Source organism: Limulus polyphemus, unplaced genomic scaffold (genome assembly GCF_000517525.1).
Source record: "Limulus polyphemus unplaced genomic scaffold, Limulus_polyphemus-2.1.2 Scaffold1703, whole genome shotgun sequence".
NCBI classification, from domain to species: domain Eukaryota; kingdom Metazoa; phylum Arthropoda; class Merostomata; order Xiphosura; family Limulidae; genus Limulus; species Limulus polyphemus.
The window spans coordinates 95,358-116,094 of record NW_013667313.1 but is presented as its reverse complement, the minus strand read 5'-3'; the positions used below and the strand labels follow the sequence as shown (position 1 = coordinate 116,094).

The window sequence follows — 20,737 nt, the reverse complement described above, 5'->3', positions numbered from 1 at the left end:
CTGAACCATTGTTGACACTTACAAATGATCAAAACATTTCCATAAACTTCTTTGATATTCTTTGTGGCTACAGAGGCATTGTATCCCTTCTTGTATTCAAACAGGATTACATGCCAAATGTGTGTGTCTCGTCATGTACTATCACTATAAGGGATTAGAGTATACTGATGTTTAGGCTGTTCTTTTAACTATTATACATAATGTAGATTTTTTGAGAGGTGGTTAATGAAATTGTTCCAAAACACGACAATAATGTCTTGACGACCTAATACATAAGGTGAATTATGTGTGACTGTTTTATACAAAACACTATATACATCCTATTAAACACATTATTCAGAACAATCACTGTTACCATCAAACAAGTAATAAACTAGATCAAGTTGGGCAGCTGGAGAACTATTTTAATTCTTTCTGATGATACAACTTAAAAAAAGTTGTATAAATAACAATAAGTCAGAAAAATTTCCATTGAATGACATACCTTACTCTCAGAAGTTTTACAAACATATTTCTATATACTTAATATTTTATTTTAAAACAAAACTACAATTTCTTTCTTGTTTTTATCCTTCTTTAACTCTCAGTAATTTTATTCCTTATAGCAAAGACTCCAAATGAGAATTCGGGGTACTCTCAAAGAGAATCTGGGCACGGCCCTGTGTGCCAGTGCCTAGTGATACCTCTGAGAGTCATGTTTTTATTTTATCCTTTTTTTTTATACATCTCATTAAATGAAGAGTCTGAAATTTATGAAACCTCACTGTGGAAGAGGAATCATAGAAAAAAAGCTGGGATCACTCTTGTCAATATATAGCAAAGACTCCAAATGAGGATTCGGGGTACTGTCAAAGAGAATCTGGGCACGGCCCTCCTCTGAGAGTCATGTTTTTATTTCATCCTTTTTTTTTATATATCTCATTAAATGAAGAGTCTGAAATTTACGAAACCTCACTGTGGAAGAGGAATCATAGAAAAAAAGCTGGGATCACTCTTGTCAATGTATTAACTCATCATAATGTCTTATAAAGCAGGTCTACTGCACACAGCAAACTACAGGAAGGGTACCACCAAAACTGAACCACAGAACTAAGCCAAAATCAAAAAGCTTCACACACTCAAGAGCACCCATGTCTGCTCCTTATGTTTTAAAAAATGTTTTGGTTCAATATATATTTCTGAAATTATTTTATGTTTTCTGCAAATACAGGATAAATTTCATAGACAGTTATCACCACTGCCTTGTGGGTCATACATTAGACAGCTTTTTTAAGGCAACATTTTACCTTTCCATAAATGTAGGTTTATTTGTGTGCCCTTTTATTTGTATCATTTTTGTTTTTGGCCTAGCTATCTTAAAAACGTTTTTAAAATATCATCAAAGAAAAGGAGGTGATTTATGGTTACATTCTCTTTCCTTCAAATGTTAAATTTCACATTACTGTTGTTTAATTTCACTTAAAGTTTATCATCAGAGTTGCTGAAACATGTTAGGTTTTTGTTAATAAATTTCAGTGACTTTAATTCACACAGTATAAAACTGTCTCCTTTTTCTGATTTTATGTTAATCTTTCAGCTTATAACAAAAGAAGTTTGTTTTTTTACTCAATGAAGTTGGCATCTTTAATATTCTAATACTATAATACACTCTCAAGTTAATCAAAACACCAGAAAAATACACTTACATTTGCTGCCATACAGATAAGAGAAGAACTCCATTGCACAAATCTTCATAATCTAATTCTTTTTTCTTTTCACCAAGAAGAACTTTTAGCTATCAGTTCATTATTAAATGCATGAAGAAAAGACAAATTAGTACAGAACTATCTCTTCAATAAATCATTAAGAATCTATTATATCAAAGTTTAAAGAAAATTCAGATTCCTGCAGTACCCCTGATCATTTTATCAACTTTACTATAGAATATGTCAGTAAGTATATTGAGCATATGTATGTCTACAGTGAATATTACTGGCTTGCATATTTCAAAATAGTCAATTAAAGGAGTATAAACTTTAAAACAAGTGTTTTCAATCAGCTAAGAAAGGCATGTAAAATTTTCTGGGGAGATATGGCAACATTCAAATACACATAATATAGTACTATAACGCTGTTTATTTTACATTCTTATGAAAATTTTACAAAGTTAAAAACATATGTAGTTGATATTTATATTTCTAAATCTGTTTTTACAATTTTCCTTATTTAAAACTAGAAAGCTGTGCTTAAAGAAAATAAATCAGAGCAAACTTTGAATATAGCAAAGTTTTAGTTGCACTCTCCTCTATTCATGTCATACTGAACAGTAGTCAAAATGGATAGATGTTTTGGTGCATCTGTGTGTATGCAAGCATGTCTATAAAGGAGGAGGCACAAAATTAGATATTTTTAGAAAAGATCCAAAGAAAGGTTGGGAGCTCTTGCCTTAAACAATAATTTGTGAGTAATAAGACTTAAGGGTATTTTTCTTAGAAATAAGCTTCATCATAAATTGGTACGATGAAATTATAGCTACAGAGATTGGAAAAATAATACAAACACCTGTCAATTTGTACAGTTTATTTATTAATATGAAGTTGGCCTATCATGAGCAGACAATACAGCATTAACACAATGCTTGGATCCCCATCAGTCCTGTTTCAGCCAGAAAGCTCTGTTACTGAAGATGATGAAAAGTCAGCAAGCACGACCCAGAGAAGCAGGCAGAACCACCCTGGTGCTGACTTTTCCAGGAAAGTCCATGGAATAGGAACAGTCTGGATCAGACAGTAGTCAGATATATGAGAGATGTCAAGAGAAAAAATAAAAACTCTCAAATTCTGCAGAGCTATGGAAATTAGGTGCTCTCGGAGCATGTCTGAGCATTTTTTGGGGCAAAAATATGAATATTTGTGAGAGCAGTGTATCCTGTGAAAAATCCTGTTTCTCTTCAGTAAAGGGGTTATCCATTCTGGTTCGTCACCCACCAATAATAAATAGTAGATAATCATATTCGCTAAGTTAGTAAATAACCCAACACAAAACCAGTCATGTACCTGCCTAAAGTTGAAAATTTTCAGTTTTCACAATAAAAGTATTCCTTTTAGGACCAAGCATTTTCATCTCAAAGATATTGTGTCCATTTACATTACAAAATGTGACTAGAATAGCGCAATGAAGCTGTCAAAATGTGTCTGAGCAGCTCAATAACAAAATAAATCCAACGGTGTTTTCATCCAAGTTTCAAAGCTCATATTAGGATAAATGGATTGACATATCTAATAAATATGTCAACATATGAAAATTTGGTGGTCTACTGACTATGTTTATGAAGTTGGATTTCAACATATTCTATTTCAACATTACCTGACAAATTGCTGTCTTCACACGGGCATGATGGAGATTGGCATAGCTATACTGCACAATACATGTGCAGTTGAATGATCCATGGAGAGCAGCCAATGAGAAAATCATGTTGCAATTATATGTTGGATATTTTGTTTACCAAACAATTATGTGCACATGGAACTTCATGGTGGCAGATTTACACGAATCACAGAATATGACCCAGATGACGGAGAAAAATTCTGAAATCCATGAATCTGCAAAAAATTTACATTCCAGAAAGCAGTTGAATGATCCATGGAGAGCAGCCAATGAGAAAATCATATTGCAATTATATGTTGGATATTTTGTTTACCAAACAATTATGTGCACATGGAACTTCTTGGTGGCAGATTTACACGAATCACAGAATATGACCCAGATGACGGAGAAAAATTCTGAAATTCATGAATCTGCAAAAAATGTACATTCCAGAATATAGTTATACCACGAAGATACCTCAAGTGTTCTTACAGAACACCTCATCTCAACAGTAGACATACACAGAGCCAGGGCAAATGGTATGAGTGCTTTCCACTCATTGTGGAATTTTGGAAAACAAGTATACCTTGGGAGGCACCACCAACTATCGGATGGAATCCTATAAGCAAATGCTGTAATAAAAAAAAGAAACATACTCACCCATCTAAAGACTGTGGGTAGACTGTAGGATGATAATTGGAGGCAAGCAGTAACCTTCAGGAGATGAGACAGCCAAATGGTGAAGATTGTGGGCAATGAGGATGTGAGAAGTAGTACACATGCCAGTTTGAAGGATCTCATCCAGTGGCCATTGAAAATGACAAGCGAGGGAATGAGTGAGGTGACAAACCTGATAGGATGAAATACTGAACTGTCTGCAAGTATCAACTCCCAACGAGAAGTAAATCAAACAAAGTAAATCGACGAACCCTATAAGGGCAGAAGGAGATGTGTCCCAGAAGGAAGAGGAATACCAGGGAATGTGATTTGAAAACAAAAACCACAAAAGTGAGAGGGATGAGCTAAGTAGCAAGGAAGGCTATGAACAAAGCACAAAAGTCTGTCCAGGTTCAAGTGATCATAGAGATGTGAAATAGATGGAAGGGAGAGAGGAGAAAAGGAGCAGTCTCCTTCCCAAGTGATTGAAGACTTAGGAAGGAAGGACCAGTCAGGACAAAGAAGAATATAAGAATGATGGAAAGGAGTATGAGAAGAGATGATAGCATATACATCTACACGACAGCAACCACAGGTGAAAAGCAAGATGAAATATATCTTACTAGAAAGGTAGTACAAATTGTAGGTTGCCAACAACTCGAAAGGGGCACGGGTAACAGTGTGCAAGATGACACTGAGGTCCTAGTCAGGCATAGTAGCAGGATAAGTGAATCTATGGATAAGGAAGGACTGGAACAAAGTGAAGACAACTGGAGAGGAAACACCTTGAAGTATCAAGAAAGGTGAAATGTTGTAAAAAAGGCCACCTGATAACAGGCAATGGTGAAGACAGCTGATCCACTGTTGAATAGCCAGATAAAAGGAAGAGAGATAACCAATGGTAGGATAGTCAGGAGGAAGGTGGCAACAGATGGACCAATGTTGAAAGACATGTCACTAACGCAGGTAGATGGATGAGGTAGTAAAACATCAGGAATGGGAAAGGAAAAGGCTAAATGACTGGGAAGTCCAGTTAAACAGGGAATGGACTGGATAAATCCCGAATGTGAAGGTGGAGGGACAAGATCCCATGATGGAACACTGATGTGTGAGGTTGAAGCAGGAGAGAGAGAGTATAGTTGGCAGAGGAACAGGGGGTTGGGTTGTCAGGTGGCATAGAAGAGAGAACTAAGGTTGAGCCAGCCAGAGGGGTACCACCAAGAGGACTCGACATGGAGTGTCTCAAATGAAGGCCAGGACACAAGGTAAAAAACATAGAGGTGGGTAAGCATGATGAAGGGGATAAGACCAGTCCTGGCTAAAGGCATTGACAGGCAGGGCTGAGTGATGGGGAACAGGTGACCAGAAAAGAGTAAACTTGGAAATAAGAATGGTGGCAAGGCATCGATAAATGGAGCCCCAAAGAGAGAGCACCCCAATGGAAAACCTGGGGGTAAAGAGACCATTCCAAGGACAGAACACAGCCAAACAGTCTGCAACCAGGTTCATAGCAGGCCATGAAACAAACCCGTAGAGAATTAGACCAACAAGGAAGGTCCGGAGTTTGAAAGTAAGTGGTCATGGATGGAGATCCCCTTGGCAATTGATGTAAAAAAAACCAAGGTGTTGTCAAAATGAATCCTAACATATGATCCACTAGGAGGGGTAAGAATTGGGAGCAAATGTGAAATTGTTGCTCAGAGGGAGAAGTCTTGGTGAAGAGGTAGAGGTCTGGTTTGGGTGGAGGTAATGGAACAAATCTTTGAGTAATCTATGGCGACAGGTGAGTCATTGAGATCAGAGTTTGCCATGATAGGTTCCTCTGGTTGTGCAAGAACCAATGGAGGAGGTGAATGTGTGTGAAACCTAAAGGGACAAGCAGTTCCAGTAAAGCCATGGTCTCCAAATAGTAAAATTCCCTCACGCAGTATGAGTGGGATAGGCATGAATCCTGGTGACTGGTGGTTCCACAGCTCATAACCAGATTAAAGGAGGTTGAGCAGAGTTTAGAAATATGTTGAAAAACACTCCTAGGTGAATAAGGAAAAATTTTTTTGGAAATACTGACGAACACTGCCTCCTCAAGACATGTATATAGATGGGATCAGAAGGTGAAAAGGAAACATGATGAAGGCTGAGGGGAGAAGGGGAAGAGAATTGGAGAGAAATTCCATGGGTAAAAAAGTAGAGAAACCCTTGCATGGATGAAAAAGTGTGACCACAGGAGCTCAAATCATGACAGCTGGGCACCCACAGAACCCAACTTGACTTTATCCTCACAGACAAGTTTGGCGAGTCTGACACCAAGCAGAAGAGGAAAGTTGAGAATAGAAAATGGAAAATTGGAGACTAAGTTCAAGTACAAAGTTAGAGGGTTGGGTTTGGAGCAGAGGAAACAAAGGACAAAAGTGAAAGTGAGGACTGATGATGGGCAAGCTCAATCCATGATTCAATCAAATAAGGAATATCAGAGCAAAGAAAGAGGGCCAGATTAAAAACTTTTAGAAATTCTCATCAACAAAGAGCTGTGTGAGCAAGGAGATGGTAGAAGTGTAACAGGCCACATCAAAGAAGTGAAGAGAATCACCCACACATCCCTGTGGGGATGGTGGAGTACCTCAGACTTGAGGTAAAGAAGTAAAGTAAAGTAAAACGGATCATGTGAAGACAGGAGTATTGGGCACTGGAGAGCAACACTGATGCCAAATGGTCCTTTCTCCCAAACACAGACAAGGGCAATCCCCAACACTGGAATAGACAAAAGAGATTCAGAATGACTAAAATTGAGAATATAATTATCAGGTAGAGGGGAAAGGCAAGGTTTCAAGTTGCAGGAAGTAATTGGTCAAGAAAAAGGTAAACAAAATTAGTTTGGGTTAGGATAAAGAAGTAGAGAACAAGAACAATTATATGATACAAGAGAGAAAAAAACAATGGTGCATATCTGTGAAATTAAGTCCTGATAATGTAAAAAAGTTGAAAGAGATTCACAAAGCATAACACAAGGAGGAAACAATCAAATTTGTCTTCCTCATTCTCCACTCAAAACAAGGCAAAGGAATGCCTAAAAAAGGACTGGAGCTGAATGTCCTGGCTACATAAGAAAACCAGTTACCCCATACACAATGGCCGTCATCCCCAGTGAATATGCCTCTATAAATCACAGTTGTTACATAATCTGTATGAGGAAATTATTCACTCAAACAAATAGTTTAGAATTTAGATGTTACATGAACTAATGAGTTCATAGTTTGTAGAAAAAAAACAAGGAAATTAAGTTCCTTAAACGTTGCAAGTCTCATTAAATTGAAAAAGAAAAAATACATCTGATGTATTCAGTGCAGAGGAAAAGAATGAAGATTCACGAGTATAAAGCATAGGAGTTACTGCACAAGGAAGTGTGTCACCCTCCTATTGGTGGAGGGCTTTTGCCACATAACATCATTATGCAGTGGCACAATTCATGAAAAATCTCGTAATATTAGACGAACGTTGTTAAAGGCTAGTGGCATGCATATCTCTAAGGCAGACGCATGGGAGAGATAACTTAATTGTGTGAAGAGGTGTGTATTGTCTCAGAACTACGTGTTGTGCATCAAACAACATTTTTGACCATTTGTTGATCACAATTTCTTCTAACTGTCAAAATGATGTTGCAAGTGGAAATCTACTTTGAATTTTGGTTTCAGGAAATGACCAATGAGCTTGTTAACATTTAAATCTGGTGACTATGATGGCTAAGTTAGGTGTCCAAACTCTTCCTTTTGTTCTTTAAGCCAATCTATAAACTTCCAAGTGTAACATTTTTCAACCTTTTTTTTTATCCACTAACAGGTCATCTTATTACATTTAAAAGCTTTTGGAGAACTCTGTGTCACTTTTTAAGTTCTATCTTTTTTGTATTGTATTGCATATTCATTTTTTTTTCAAATATGGATTGTCCCACCATTCAATACAATTTATTTCTGTGCAAATGTGGCCCATCTACCTATATAGAATAAAAAAGTTACAGTAAAACCTCTTTCTCATGGCAATCACATCATTATTAAGCAAAATTGACAGTGGCTGCACAAGTGACTTAAATATTTCCTTGTTTTATACAGTGATAATACTTCCATTGTTGATCATATTTATATGTATTCTGGAATGGCAGAACAAAGAGAGTATAATGGTGATAAAGAGCTACTAAAAACAAAATGAAGATATACATGTATACATATTAGATGTAAACAGTTACCAATCTCTGTATTTGTAAAAGTAAATTTAATTGTATATATATATTTACTGTTCTGCTATAAGTTGGGATGTAAGTTTCAAATAAGACTAACCGCCTGCTCTATGCCAAAAAAATTAAAATGTCTTTCAAAACCTTTCTAAAATTGCCTACTAAATTTATTTTGAATTATATTTATTTCTACACCATTACACCAACAAAGATACTTTGCAACAACTAAACAACATACATACATACTTATAATTATTATGGTATGAACACCTTTTGCTGGTGAAGTGTGAATATAATAATCTATATTTCTCATAACATAATTAGGCTTATTGGTTTTATTTTTCTTCTGTAGAATATAGCATTCAAAAAATTAAATAAAATTAATACTATTGCTTATGACAAGTGAAACTGATCATACATATATACCTTAAAGGTTAAACACCAGAAAATATTAACTTGTGTCTTATTCTATCAACAATGATGCTTAACAGAAAACAACATAGTAAAAAATACAGTATATAGAAATTTATTTATTATATTAACAATAATGATGCTTAACAATGATCAAAAATTTTCAAAGTAAACAAGTTTCTGTACATTCTAGTAGTAAGTAGAAGTAATGATGCTTAACTGTGAACATCCTATCAAATAGGTAGTTCTTGTAAGTTGTATCAGTAACAAAGATGCTTAGGCCAAGCTTAAAAAATTTTGTTTGATGTTGCCTACTCACCCCTCTGAGGTATGGGTAGGTAGATAGGTACTTTTTTTTCCCTTCAGGTTACCAGCAGTAACAATTGCCAAAGGCATGAAGTCTCTGTGTGGGAGGTCTAGGGGCATGTCCCCTGGAAACTTTTTAATAAAGAAGTCACAAATGGTACATTCTCAAAGCTTAAATGCAGAAAAAAAATCATTTGATGATTGCTATAAATTTATTGAATAGATGAAAAACCCTGTTGCATTTTCATAAAGTTTTGCCAAGTTTTTTCATACAATTAAAAACTATAAGTTCATTGCTATATTAAATAAATACTTCTTTAATGGTTGAGAAGTTTAATACATACACTCTGGGTAGAAATAAGAATCAAATTCAAGGAATAGGGTGCTTACCTATAATGGATTCTTTTCTATTCAAAACTTAGCATGTCAGATCAAATTATTTGTAGCATCACTGCAGTTTGCAGCATTGATAAACATGAAGCATGCTACCCAGCTTGTAACATAGGTCCATGTTTAGCAACAATGGAATGTAGATGTAGTTACTCTAGCTGTGTCTATGCTGGCCTTCTTAAAAAGTAACTTGGTGTGTGTGAAGCAATTGAATATATTTGAGGGAATTTTGCAATTTCTTCAGTATATTTAATAGTTGAAAAGAGTTTAAAAACAAAGTTTTAACAATTTGCTGAGTTTCTGAGTGAACATATACGTGGAGAAATGGCATAAATAAGGACATCAGTATCATGAAATAGTCAGTGGCATTGAAAAGCACATAAAGATATCGCCTAGCAACGAAGTAAGTGCTTGAGCACTCATGACAGGTTGTGATGGATTACTGACGCAAACTCATTAGCGCTGTAGAAGCTACGAAAAAGTCGATGTTAATAAGCAAAAGTGGTACTTTGATGCCATATTCCTTATAAGATGCTAATGTATTGGTACAAGTAGAGAGGCAACTGGCTAACTCACCATAACAGTAACCAATCACTTGAGAGTTTTGGTAATGGTTTTGGACTAGCCCAGGATGTTGCACAGATTGATCAATAAGGTGGAGGAACTACTTGCGGGTAGTTCTGGATACTATTTGGAAAGTCAAGAGAATACCAAGAAAATATGATTTAAAAACCCCTGTCTGAAACCAAAAAGTCAGTCTCCTTCGAGAGTACAGGATTCTCCTCAGAGTTCTCGAATTACCATCAAGTACTCAAACTCTCTGGTTTGTAAATATGACTCTGGAAGTCTCAAAGCTCTGAAACTTTACCAATCCAGCTCTGTTGTAAGTATAGATTTATAGTTTCTCTTGATTAGTTAATGTAAGTAATATTAAAAGGATATTCATGTTATACTAAAGAAGTGTACTTGTTATGTATTAAAGGTTAGTACTGATTAATGCTTCTTAAAAAAGGTTATAAGAAGTTAACAATTAATGAAATTGTGATTTATATTGGATGTTATATGAAAATGTTTAATAAATGTTATTATAATGTGTTCAATGTTAGTCTGGGACTCTGATTTTTTATTCTAACTGTAAATTACCTTGAGTTAGCAACTTGTGAGCTTCACTCGCCACTACAGACCCTCAGTTAAATAAATTTGGTGCAACTGGCAGTATAATTGAAACTCCAACAATTTTATCCTAAGGGCACTGCCCATTACATGTGATATGTTTGTAATCCTTCCTGCAGAACTTCTGAGTAACAGTGGCACTTTTGTACTATGTACTTGCTGCTTGACACTATAGTTAGAATAACTGCACTCTAACATTGCATGTGTTGTGTGTATGTCCTTAGCCAGCAAACCATTTACAGCAGATGAGGCCCTGGGCATTCTGGGTAATTATACTTGACTCTGTTAGTAATTAGTAAATTTGATAGGAGATAAAAATTCACAAGAACTTATAAAAGAATTTTATTCTTTGTTTCAAAATAATAGAGTTCATGCAAGAGGATTAAGTGTGAATGTGTAACAGTAGAAGTGGTGTGTACAAAAGTGTATCAGCTTGAAGTGTGCATGGATTGCTATAAAGTTGAGGTCAGTTGGAATATATTTGACATACTTTGAGAAATATATATACATGTAGCTCTGTGCATGACATTGGAAGATACTGTGATCATTTTGCTTGTTTTGTTAGACACCTGTATTTCCTATTACCCAATAAACCTATCATTCTAAAAACAGGTTTATGGTGTATTAAATGGCTGTATTTCCTATTACCCAATAAACCTATCATTCTAAAAACAGGTTTATGGTGTATTAAATGGCTGTATTTCCTATTACCCAATAAACCTATCATTCTAAAAACAGGTTTATGGTGTATTAAATGGCTGTTGAAGTTGTGGAAAAAATATATAAAGGTTCTTAACTCGGTTGCTTTGTCTTCAAAAATAATGAAGGGGGGAGGGGCAAAAAGTTATGAATGATTTGTTTGTAAATATAAGCATAACTTATGACAAAAATGGCTGGCTCCTTGAACAGCTTTTAATTTTTTTCTGCATAAGCAGCCGATATGTTTTGCAGAAAATGTTTGTTGATTTATAAGTACTTTAAAGACAATCCTAATATGATAAGTAATATACAGAAAACTAAATACTTTGCAGAACAAAAAGGCTACATGACAAAATGACCAGGCAGGAAAAAAGAGGGTAGTGGGATCAAACTGCTAAAAAACATTTTGAGCCAGGCCATTTTTTGTGGATTGGCGGCCAACATCAAACAAACAAAATTTTATTTTTGGCCTTAACACCAGTCAACAAAAAACCATGGAAAAAATATGTATTTATATTTGAACATGTTGTAAAATACTGTTTCAATTCAATCACAATGATTCTATATTACACATAAATTCAAAAAATACTACAAAATAAACTGGAAGGCCAAACTTATGAAGTCAGCAAGTTACATCTCCTTATTAAAACTACAAGAGGATTCTTACAATTTGATTCATTGTAGAAACATGACACTCACCCACAACATTAGAGGGCTCTCCATCAAGGAATCTGTTGTCTTAATGTCTTCCATCTCTTTTGTGACTTCCAACTGATGTTTCTTCACAACTGTTTCTATCCATAAACACAACTTAAAGTAGTCATAAGGATCACTTTCTGCATTTCTTCCTCAACTGAGAAAAGTTACAATTTTTGTTTTTAATGTCATAACAATGTTTATACAAATTATTTTCTCAAAGTCACAAACTTACATTCTAGATTCTATATAGATGTATAAGAAGTTTTATATTTCCTTTGTGTAAATGAAGTAATTTACTTCTCACTGCATGACACCAGAAACTGATACATTAAACTAAGTAAGGACTTAAAATTATCATGTAGCATACATAATCACAGTGCTAAGAAAGAAAAGGATTTTGGTGTTTTGACTGACCAGTTTCCTAAACCATCCAAGCAGTGTGCTGTTGCTAGCAGTAAAGCAAATAATGTTTTAGGTTGTATCTACAGAAATACTGATTATAAGTTTAAAGAGGTATAATTACATTGTATAGTTCAATGGTTAGGCCTCATTTAGAGTATTGTATTCAGTCTTGGACTCCTTATTTAAGGAAGAACACTGAATTGTCAGAATGGGTTCAAAGGATGATATCTGGGATGGAAAGGTATTCATATGAGAACAGATTAAGATCTCTGTAAAAGTTTTCTCTTGAAAAAAGAAGACTTAATAGTGGATCTGATTGAGGAGTTTTAGTTTATTAAAGGAATTGACAATGTTGATGCATCATCTCCTTTTGTACTTAATGGTGAGAATGTAGAACTATGTACATTTTAGCAAGGTATGAGTCATCTTAAACTATAACAGTTTTATTTTTCTTACAGGGTGGTTGACCTTTAGAGTGGATGACTTTAGATGTGGTGGATGGGGCAGCCTAGATCAGCCAAAGAACCCATATTGTCCTTAAGCATTTCACAGTAATTATAACAATTTTGTTTCTTAATACTCAAAACATTTTCTACACACATATTCAAACTTATAATTATAACAGCTATAATTTGGATCAATGGCTCTAATCACAAGTATTTGTTAAGAAAATTAATTACTTGATTTTTTCTACAAGTTAAAGCAATATACCTGTAGCACAAAATTTTGGTGCATATTCAACAGATAGGCTACAGCAGGGCACTCATGTTTAAATCCACTCTTGAACAATCAAAAATATCACTAGGTGCTTAAAAGATTCAAAGATCAGGCCTACAGGCACAGAAATTTTTGGTACTTCAATCTGATATGGATCATAGTTTTCTATTCGGATTTTGCTAGACACCAAATGAAGATTCAGAGCAAATAGAATCGGGACATCGCCCTGTGTGCCAGTGCCTAGTGATACCTTTGCCAACAATCAACTGACATTTGAAACCACACTACATTAAAACACTACAACAGAACACTTTTATACTGTCAATATATGGTTTCTACCAATTTTCAAATGTAAGCTTAAGCTACACTATTACATACAGTGTGCACACACACACATATATATATTTGAATCACTAGGAACAGTTTACAAAATAAAAATTCTCATATAATGAAATCATACTTCCATACATGAAGGTTATAACTAACTCATTAATGACTGGCAGGACCACAAGCACTGCTTAACATAATGATCCAGATTAATTGCTTTGGTCTTTAAAGAAAAAATTAATACATAAAAGATTCAAATTAGGAAAGAGAAAATTTTAAACATTTTACAGAGGTTTCTTTGATGCATCTACAAAAGTATTTCTCAATGATTATGGGCTACTGCTCATTTACACATAATTTAGTATATTTTATCTCTAATAAGCACTTTATAACAGAACTTAAAACTTTGCAAACACAATAAACACACTTTAAAAACAAACCAAATAGCTTATAACTGCTATACTTCTTTCACTTTTTCAATGTAGAAACAAAATGTGCAAGAATGTTCATACACAGTTTTTTTCTCTTATCTCTTACTATGGTTTGCAAAAGAGATTAAAACTACTGTTGCGTCAGCGAGGTCACGTGACTAGTGTCACGCCACGTTTCTAGAAATATCTTGTTCCTTCGTGAATGCCCTAGCATTTACTAGATATAGGGTAGTCTGGTATATATAAAAGGGTGACAACGTGACAGGATAATGTGTGTGTAGGTAGTGAGTAATTGATCTGCAGTGAGAAACTATTGTTGAAGTTAACATTCATTATAGCGTTTGTTTTAGCGCGAATGTTGAAATCAAGTGTATCGTGAAGTTATATTCAGAAAGAATAAACCAGTTTTATTAAGTAAGGACTTGTGTCGCTAAAGTTTCGTTGGAACGAAGTTACGGAAAATTAATTAACAAACAGAGACGTAACACTACTAAAAATTTATATACACATGAAACATTTGGTAAGATTACAATCACATTATTTTCCTAACATTTAATGAAATTTGAGATAAATCCAAATATACAATGTAAGCCAATAATTTTTACATGTATAACAATAAGGAAACATAAGTACGTATGTTTAATGATGAAACTTGAGTACACTATTTCTCAAAACTTCTGATTAAAACATCAACTTCTCTCAACCAAATGAAAAAGAAGTTGTGTACCAAAATGTTTCACTTCTTCAAGGAAGCATCCTCAGTTTGCAACAGAGAAAATGAATAGAAAGCACAATGAAAGTAAGATCCACTATTATAGAAGGCCAAAAGCTGAAATGGTGAGGACATGTGAAAGTGTCAAACTTGTTTCCATATAAACGTGTTGTTCTGTAATAGTGGATCTTATCTAAAGTTAGACAATTCAATAAATTAATTAATATAATTGATTAACTAAGAGAAATGGTTACATAGATTAGTGTCATGTAAACTAATCGATTAATTGAAATTATGATTAAATCAGTTAATCAAAATTAGTGTTGTCTATATGCCTACAACCAACTCCATATCAGCCACCAATACATATCCAATCTAAAGAATTCCCCAATGTTTTTTGATATGACTTGTAAGAAGATTGAATTGGGGAGTATGTTTACCTATGAAAATATGCAATACATTCAGCCACCTTTGCAATGGAGAGAGAGCACAATGTACATACATATATATTATGTGCTTCTTAAATTTTTTCACAAAGATAAGTGTATTTTCAACATAATTTTGTTTGTCATAAAATATCTTTGCATCACTTGAAAAGTGCCTTTATTTCTGGTATTCATAATATTATTAGGTTCAATCTTCCACTAGTATATATACATTAGGAACATCTAGATATGCAAAACACAAAGATGCAGATTATCAAAATCCGATCCCAGTATTGGCCAATCCAACCTACCGATCCGATACTGCACTCAGGTCACAGGCTTAGTTGTCTATTATTATTGTTTTCAATTATTCCAACAATCAATTGTCAAAACTTGTTTCCATATAAGCTTGTTGATTCATAATAGTGGATCTTAACTAAAACTGGATTATAAAATAAATTAATCAATATAATTGATTATCTAAATGGTGATTACATGGATTAGCAAACTAATTGATTAACTGCCATTACAATTAAATCAATTAAGTGAAATTAGTTTTCCTGATCATTCCAACAACTGATTAACCAAAATTCCAGTTACACTGATAGTCGAAAACACAATCAACTAATCAAAATTATGGTTTCTAATTATTATTATTATTTTCAATTACTCCAACTATCTAAGTAATTGAAATATTCTCACCAAGCTTTCTCACCCTGTCTCTGTCATGGCAAAGCTACTAAGACTATCTGCTATTATTTTGAACTTCTAACTAGAGGCAGCACCTACTACCAAGTTTCTTTATTTCTCTTTTTTTTTCTTCTTCTTCTTCTTCTTGAACTGCCAACTAAAGGGAAGGCAATTGGCTAGCAGCACCCATGATCAACTTTTTTTATTGTACAGACCATGGTTTAAGGAACACTGTACAAATTGATTAAAGGGGTCATTAATTACCTAATACCACTAGTAGTCTGGCTGTATCAAAGATTTCATCTCTAACCAACCAAAACAATAAAACTATAGTTTATAATGTAACTCTTCATATCAATTTGTTTATTCAATATATATATCATCAGGTTAACCATTTCACAATTTCATAACAATAACTTTGAAGAGCAGGTTTTGCATCTGGGTTTTTAAAGCTTGAACATAAAATTTCTAATATTCAGGTTTTTACATACACATTGTACATCCAGTTTTTTCATCCAACTATTAAAACACAACACCCATAGAAAAACTGTTCAGAACTCTAACAAATTTGAAACCTCAATCAAGTCCTCCCAAATTTTCTAGGCTATTCTTCTCACAACTTAAATATTTTACCACTTTTTTTTATTTTGAAGGCACATATAGTTGGATTGTTTAGGATGTTAAAGTACTATTTAATTCATTGTTAATGTCTGGTTTGATATCATTTACATTTTATTCTTGTGCAAAACAAAATTATAAATTAAACTGACTGAATAACAGTGCTCCACATAAGCTTTTGATATAATTGGAATTTTCTTCCTCAAAATACACTGCAATGCTGAAAATGAAAACTATATAAAATCCTGCATACTTTCTAGTTTTAATGGCTTTTTTTTGTCCAACACCTGACATTTTGACACTGTTTTGCTGTGTTTACTAGGCACTTGTTCTTATTTCTGTTTTGTAATATTAAGGACCACCTGAGCCAATTACAGCATAAATTCAATACACTAATCACTTTGTTGATGTTGATCAATAAAATTAGACTTATATAATTTTTCAGTTCAACAGTAACTCTGAACTGCAGGTAATCACTCTATAATTCATCAATCAGCTTGAAATGAGAATGACCTTCAAAGTTCATGTGTTTGATTTATTTCCAACAAATTTTGTTGTTTTATATTTTGAACTGTTGAGTATGCACATATGATATACCTACCAGTTAACAGTGTGCATAATTGGTGCACACAATTATTTATAATGCTTTTTTTTAGTAAAAGAACTTGTATTAAACACAGAAACACATCTTAACTAGAGTAATAGAATAATGCTGCATCTTTTGAACACTGATAATTGTTTGTCCCTCAGAAATGTTATAACAAAACCTTAAAGGTCCCAGTTTTATTCAGCAGAACAACAGTGATGCACTTAAAAGTTCAAATCTTAAAATAATAGTATTGGGGAACATTATCCATACATAGGTTAAAAAGCCAAGAAATGTTAAACTACCAGTGTTTCAAGTTGGTTATTTAGTTGAGAAGCATATTGTAGCTAACTTGAAGTGGAAGTGCATAAGATTTACTAGGTCTAGTTATTGTTGATATTTCATTCATCACTGTAAATCTAACAAAGTCTCAAACTGTACATTTTTCACAGAAAGCCTAATTGTCTAAATAAGCAAGTCTAGCTCAGTGCCAGCTTTAATATTCCTGCTTTGCTATGAAGCCTTCATTAAAAAGTAACAAAAGTATAATATTTGTTTTTTTAAATAAACATGTATTTGTGATCCATAAACCTCAAAATAACAAAATTCTAAGTTTAAAACACAAATTATCTAAACAGTACAAGGACAAATACCTGTTGATTAATAATGACAGCAAAAGTGTTTCCACTTTACAAGTTTAAGAAGAGAATTAAATATTTCCTGGACAGTAAAGGGTGGGTTTAAATATTTACATTTCCTGAAGGTGGATGTACAAGGAGAGCACTGAAGGGCAAAATGGTCCCTTGTTATATTATGTATATTTAATACAAAAAACATGAAAACAATTCAGGCACAACTAAGAACAGAAACAGATCTTTATGAACTCTAGTTTTTACCATAAAGCATATTTAAAAAAATAACAGAATCATATTACTAATTATTATACTTAGCTCTTTTCTTTCCAGTCACAACAAAATTGTGTTTACTTTCAAGTTTCATTCAATCCTCAAGAGAATGAACTGCATACTCATCAACTCTAAATTATTATTCAATTTATCAATTTTAACCAGAGGCATCGGTAGATGCTGGCACACAGAGCCTGTGCTCCAAATCCTCAGTTAGTATCTTCAAAATCAGAAAAGAAAACCATGATCGATATCATACTGAAATGATGAAAATTTCAACACCTGTGGGCCCAAGCTTCAAATCTTTTAAGCACCTAGTAATACCCCTGATTTGAACTCTTCTATATCTACTACTTTTAATCAATGAAACTATTGCATTTCAATAATTAAATTGGACATTTTTTCCCCTTTTCTCAAGCTACTTTTTGGCATTCTGGAGGTCCTGTACATAATTAGGCATATTTTTACCAGGTTTCTATGTTTGTCCCATATCATTTAGACATAACTTCATCAAAATTTTCACAAGTCAGAGAAGCACACCTGTAGTGGCCATATCTTTGGCACATATATGCCTATATCTTTTTCAATTTAAAATGTTACCAAGTAATGAAATTACACATTATGTATACACAAATAATAATTAATATGCATTTGATATGTAAACATTCTGATACTGGTTTATAGATATGAAAAAAATGCACAAAAATAAATTAATTTTTCTTAGTTTCTTATGCCCAAACTGTTGAGACTAACTTACACTACAGTTTACAGCACAGTATGAAATACCATTACATAACTAACAGTAAAATAGACTATAAGTTACAACTTTTTTGTTGCATACATGATAAATATTTTGACACAGCCTAGGTATTAAAAATGTGCAATAGACTGTTTGTATTGAGTTTTTGGTTTACATTACTACACCTAGAATACTAAATGATTAAAAATAAATTAAATACGATAATTTAACATAAAACATAGACAAATAAATCAACTTGGCATTGTATTACGACAAATATTCTACTATTAATATTAGTACTAGTAAAGTAGTAGCAAACAGTCCATGTATCATCAATGATGAAAACAGGAACGATTTCAAAACCTACATAAACCAAATCATAGTACATTTTAATTTATTAACGTACTGTAATTTTGTAAATCATTGAAGAATACTGATACTGTTATTAAATGACTACTTATATCCCTCCGGTTTTAATATTCTACCAGAACCAGCAAAGGTTTAGAATATAAAACAAAATGTCTGCACCGATTATTTTACCCAAAAAATCTTTGGGATTTTATGTTTCGTTTTACTTTCGGTTTTAGACAATGAATTGGTAAGTTTATCAATTAAAAAAAAAGAAACACATTTATTGAAAACTAAATAACTTTTGAACAAAACACTTTCCTCTAATTTACATAATAATTCAACTTTATATCTAACTAAGCAAATTATTTTTCAGAATCAAAATACAATATATTCTAAATTGAATAGAGAGAAACTAACCTCATAATAAAATATATTCAAGAAAATGTTTCAAAATTATGCTAAACAAATAGCTGTTCATGGATAACATTCCTATAGTACATTCGGTCAAAAAAGAATGAAAGGAATAACAAAAGATAACATCGAGTGATAATCAATACCCTTTACTTACTTTTAAAGTTTTTTAAATAAATATCACTTATTCAAGAGCCTGCTATTTTTTAAAACGTATTGATTGCGCAGTGGAAATTATACCACGATTCTTGTTTATTGTCAAGTTTCATAAAATTCAAAATATATTTAATTAAATAATAAAATCTACAGATTTCGGCCAGCATTATTAATATTAATACCTTGTGATAGTCACTGTTACTGTGAAATATCAATATAAATCATCGTGAAATCACACATTATCAGTAGAGAGACGAAAAATGGCCTCTTTAAGCCACAGCACTCTTCTATATACATAATTTTACTATAATAACTTCTATCGGAAGAGCTGCTAAACTTCTACTTGAATAATAATTGATAAATAGAATTGTTACGTCTCTGTGTTTGTTTGTTAATTTTCTGTAGACATTCCTTCCGATAAACTTCAGCGATACAAGTCCTTTCTTAAATAAAACTAGTTTATTCTTTCTCAACTCAACTTTGCAATACACTTAATTTCCACAGTCACTTTAACTTCAATACACGCAACAATTCACAAAGAACGATTCACGCATTTTACTTCCTACCGCGCTTGACTCAAATGTCCGTCTATATCTTCAATCTCTCTGTCTGCTATTATCTATTATGCCCTCATTTCATTTGCCGGCTTATATATTGTTACGACAGCGGAAGTTACTACCACTGATGTGACCATTACCGATGATAGAACAATTCCTGATGGAGCAGATGAACCTCACGTGAAGCAGAAGCCAGTACGGAAGAAGATACGTCCCGTAAAAGTAAGAGACTTTGTTGAATTTTAATTTTATGTTTGTAGTGTTTGTAAATTTTGTATATTTAATTATGTTATTGTTAATTATCTATTGGTTTAATGTAAGTGGCTATTGTTCGGGACGAACAATACTATAGAAGGGGCAGTGTTACGACAGCGGAAGTCACGTGACTCTAGTAACACGTCATGATATTCTCGAAGGTTCGTTAATGCTCGAGCGTTTACTAGATGTGCGGTATTATTGTATATAAGACCGCCAAGAAGAGACGGCAACAATTGAATTGAATTGCAGACAGAGATAGAGAAGGACGATTGAGTCAAGCGCGTGAATCATTTGTTGTGAATTATAGTGTTTGTTTAAGTTAACTGACTGTGGGAATTAAGTGTATTGCAAAGTTGTATTGAGAAAGAATAAACTAGTTTTATTTAAGGAAGGACTTGTATTGCTGAAGTTTTTCGGAAAGAATTTCTACGGAAAATTAGCAAACGATCACAGAGACGTAACAATATATATATAAAATATAGGACACGCAGAGAATACTAGAGTTGCCACTAACAGACATGATCCTTCTAGAATATCATGACGTGTT

At 33.4% G+C, this 20,737-nt stretch overlaps 1 protein-coding gene across 10 annotated transcripts in view; it reads right to left on the bottom strand.

Annotated features, from left to right (window-relative positions):
* The window catches only part of LOC106464628 (protein Daple-like), a 142,667-nt gene extending 123,022 nt beyond the window's left edge, over window positions 1-19,645 (bottom strand). For 4 of the 10 annotated variants that reach the window (XR_002611793.1, XM_022392359.1, XM_022392365.1 and 1 more), the window contains exons 1-3: window positions 19,226-19,329; window positions 11,906-12,059; window positions 1,686-1,774 (exon numbers count right to left, since the gene is read on the bottom strand). Coding sequence is in view for 9 of the 10 variants with exons in the window: in XM_022392359.1 (XP_022248067.1) it covers window positions 1,686-1,774; window positions 11,906-11,959 (143 nt within the window). In the remaining variant the exon portion in view is untranslated. Of the gene's footprint in view, window positions 1-1,685; window positions 1,775-11,905; window positions 12,060-15,621; window positions 15,640-18,863; window positions 18,976-19,225; window positions 19,331-19,376; window positions 19,470-19,557 lie in introns of those variants that run through there. The other 6 variants (XM_022392361.1, XM_022392362.1, XM_022392368.1 and 3 more) reach the window with 6 other exon arrangements.
* Window positions 19,646-20,737: the final 1,092 nt, after the last annotated feature.